The 2,500-nt window shown below is 52.2% G+C and overlaps 1 protein-coding gene across 1 annotated transcript in view; it reads right to left on the minus strand.

Moving 5' to 3' along the window:
* ren (renin) overlaps nucleotides 1–2,500 on the minus strand; it is an 8,515-nt gene that overhangs the window by 2,307 nt on the left and 3,708 nt on the right. Inside the window, 2 exon segments of the mRNA XM_068598070.1 lie at nucleotides 1,311–1,433; nucleotides 1,898–2,094. Coding sequence (XP_068454171.1) covers nucleotides 1,311–1,433; nucleotides 1,898–2,094 — 320 coding nt within the window.

The raw sequence follows: 2,500 nt of genomic DNA on the forward strand, positions 1-2,500 counted from the left end.
GGGAGGGAGGGAGAAAAGACGGAAAGGAGGAAGGAAGAAAGGGAGGGAGGAAGAAAGGAGGGAGAAGGAAAGGAGGGAGGAAGAAAGGAGGGAGGGATGGAAGGAGGGAAGAAGGAAAGGAGGGAGGAGGGAAGGGAGGAGGAAAGAAGGAGGGAGGGAGGGAGGAAAGAAGGAAAGGAGGGAGGAAGAAAGGGAGGGAGGAAGAAAGGAGGGAAGAAGGAAAGGAGGGAGGAAGAAAGGGAGGGAGGGATGGAAGGAGGGAAGAAGGAAAGGAGGAGGGAGGGAAGGGAGGGAGGAAAGAAGGAGGGAGGGAGGGAGGAAAGAAGGAAAGGAGGAAGGAAGAAAGAAGGAAAGGAGGAAGGAAGAAAGGGAGGGAGGAAAAGAGGGAGAAAGACAGGAAGGAAAGGAGGGAGAAAGAAAGGGAGGGAGGGATGAGGAAGAGAGAAAGGAAGGGAAAGAGGACCGGGGAGGGAGGAAAGGAGGAAAGAAGAAGGGAGGGAGGAAGAAAGGGTGGAAGGAAGGGAGGAAGGACGGAAGGAAGGAAGGTAGGAAGGGAGGGAGGAAAGGAGGGAGAAAGAAGGAAGGGAGGAAGGGATAAGAAAGAGAGACAAGGAAGGAAGGGAGGGAAGAAAGCATGGAGGGAGGAAGGAAGGGAGAAAGGAAGGAAGGAAGGAGGAAGGGAGGGAGAAAAGAAGGAGGGGAGGGAGGAAAAGAGGGAGAATGAAAGGAAGGAAAGGACGGAGGGAGGAAGGAAAGGAGGGAGGAAAGGAGGGAGAAAGAAAGGGAGGGAGGGATGAGGAAGAGAGAAAGGAAGGGAAAGAGGAGGGGAGGGTGGAAAGGAGGAAAGAAGGAAAGGGAGGGAGGAAGAAAGAGTGGAAGGAAGGGAGGAAGGACGGAAGGAAGGAAGGTGGGAAGGGAGGGAGGAAAGGAGGGAGAAAGAAAGGAAGGGAGGAAGGGATAAGAAAGAGAGAAAGGAAGGAAGGGAGGGAAGAAAGGATGGAGGGAGGAAGGAAGGGAGAAAGGAAGGAAGGAAGGAAGGAGGAAGGGAGGAGGAAGGGAGGGAGAAAAGAAGGAGGGGAGGGAGGAAAGGAGGGAGAATGAAAGGAAGGGAGGGAGGAAGGGAGTGAGGGAGGGATAAGGAAGAGAGAGAGAAAGGAAGGGAGGGAGGGAGAAAGAGAGGCAAGAGACATGAGATACCGTTAAACACACACCACACACCCCACACACACACACCCACACACACCACACACTCTCACACACACACCACACACACCCACCCACTCCACACCACCACACACACTCCCCTCCACCCCTTCATGGTCACCTCCCACTTGCCCGTCTCCGTGGTGTGGAGGTAGTTGAAGGAGCCGGTGTAGTAGTTTGGGTCGGTGCCGCCCAGCACCAGCTCTCCTCCAGGCGAGTGTTTGGGGTCCCTGCAACAGGACGACACGTTCACACACTCTTCATCTTCATCTTCATCTCCTCTGCTGCGCGTTGTGTTTTCCACGCTGCGCTCTCTCTTCAGATGCTCTCTGGCCCCGCGACCTCTCACTCTGACCAAATTCCCCAGGATCATCATCATTCTTCTTCAGCTGTTTTCTTTCCACATATCTGATCGTGAGCGATGTGGAGGAACATTCTCAAAGCACCGTCTCGTCCCACTGGCGTCCAAACAAAACCTTACAGTGTTAGAATAATACCAGTATATAATACCAGCATATCAAGGACGGGGAATTCCTCGAATAGGAGAAATAAAAACATTTACTTCAGTGCATCCTCTGTGTTCCACCAGCAGCTAACTATGTTTTCATTCCAATAATCTGGTGCCGTTCTCTGCCCAGCTGGTTCCAGTCAAACCCTCGTCCCCGGGTGGAGGAGGTCGGCGGCCTCAACCCACCGGCTGTAGTAGACGGAGAACACCTCCTCCTTGAGGACGTGCTGCGACATGATGCGGTCGAACACGGGGGTGATGCCGTCGATGGCCACGTTGGGGTACCCCATCCCCAGGACGCCGTCGAACTTGGCGAAGATGAAAGGCATGGCGGACAGAGAGGCGGCCTCGGCGAACACCTGCACCACGGGGATGCCGCCGACCTGCCGAGACAAGCTGAGGGTCAAAGGTCGGACGTGTGACGCTGAGAGGAAATAAGAAGCGATCACTCATAAAAAGAAGAGACTCACCGGGTGTTAAACCCAACTATGTTCTGACCTTCCTCTGAAGGTCCTCCTCAAACGATAAAGTGTGTGTCTGCAGCCACGAGGGCTGTTTGATAATGTTGTTATATAAAAGCTACACATGTGAGATGTTGATGTGTAAATATCAGTCTACATGTTTCTGGTTCAGAGGAAATGAAGATGACACACAGAAAGAAATGAAAAGGTTTCAGGTCCAACTATAAAAAAAATGACTTTCAGGATGATTATTAGTTTAAATGATGTGAAGTCCAACTCTAACAAATCATAACACAACATGTGAACATTCAACATGTGAACATTCAAC

Source organism: Clinocottus analis, unplaced genomic scaffold, assembly GCF_023055335.1.
Source record: "Clinocottus analis isolate CAN_PGR_092001 unplaced genomic scaffold, fCliAna1.0.p SCAF_4, whole genome shotgun sequence".
Classification (NCBI taxonomy): domain Eukaryota; kingdom Metazoa; phylum Chordata; class Actinopteri; order Perciformes; family Cottidae; genus Clinocottus; species Clinocottus analis.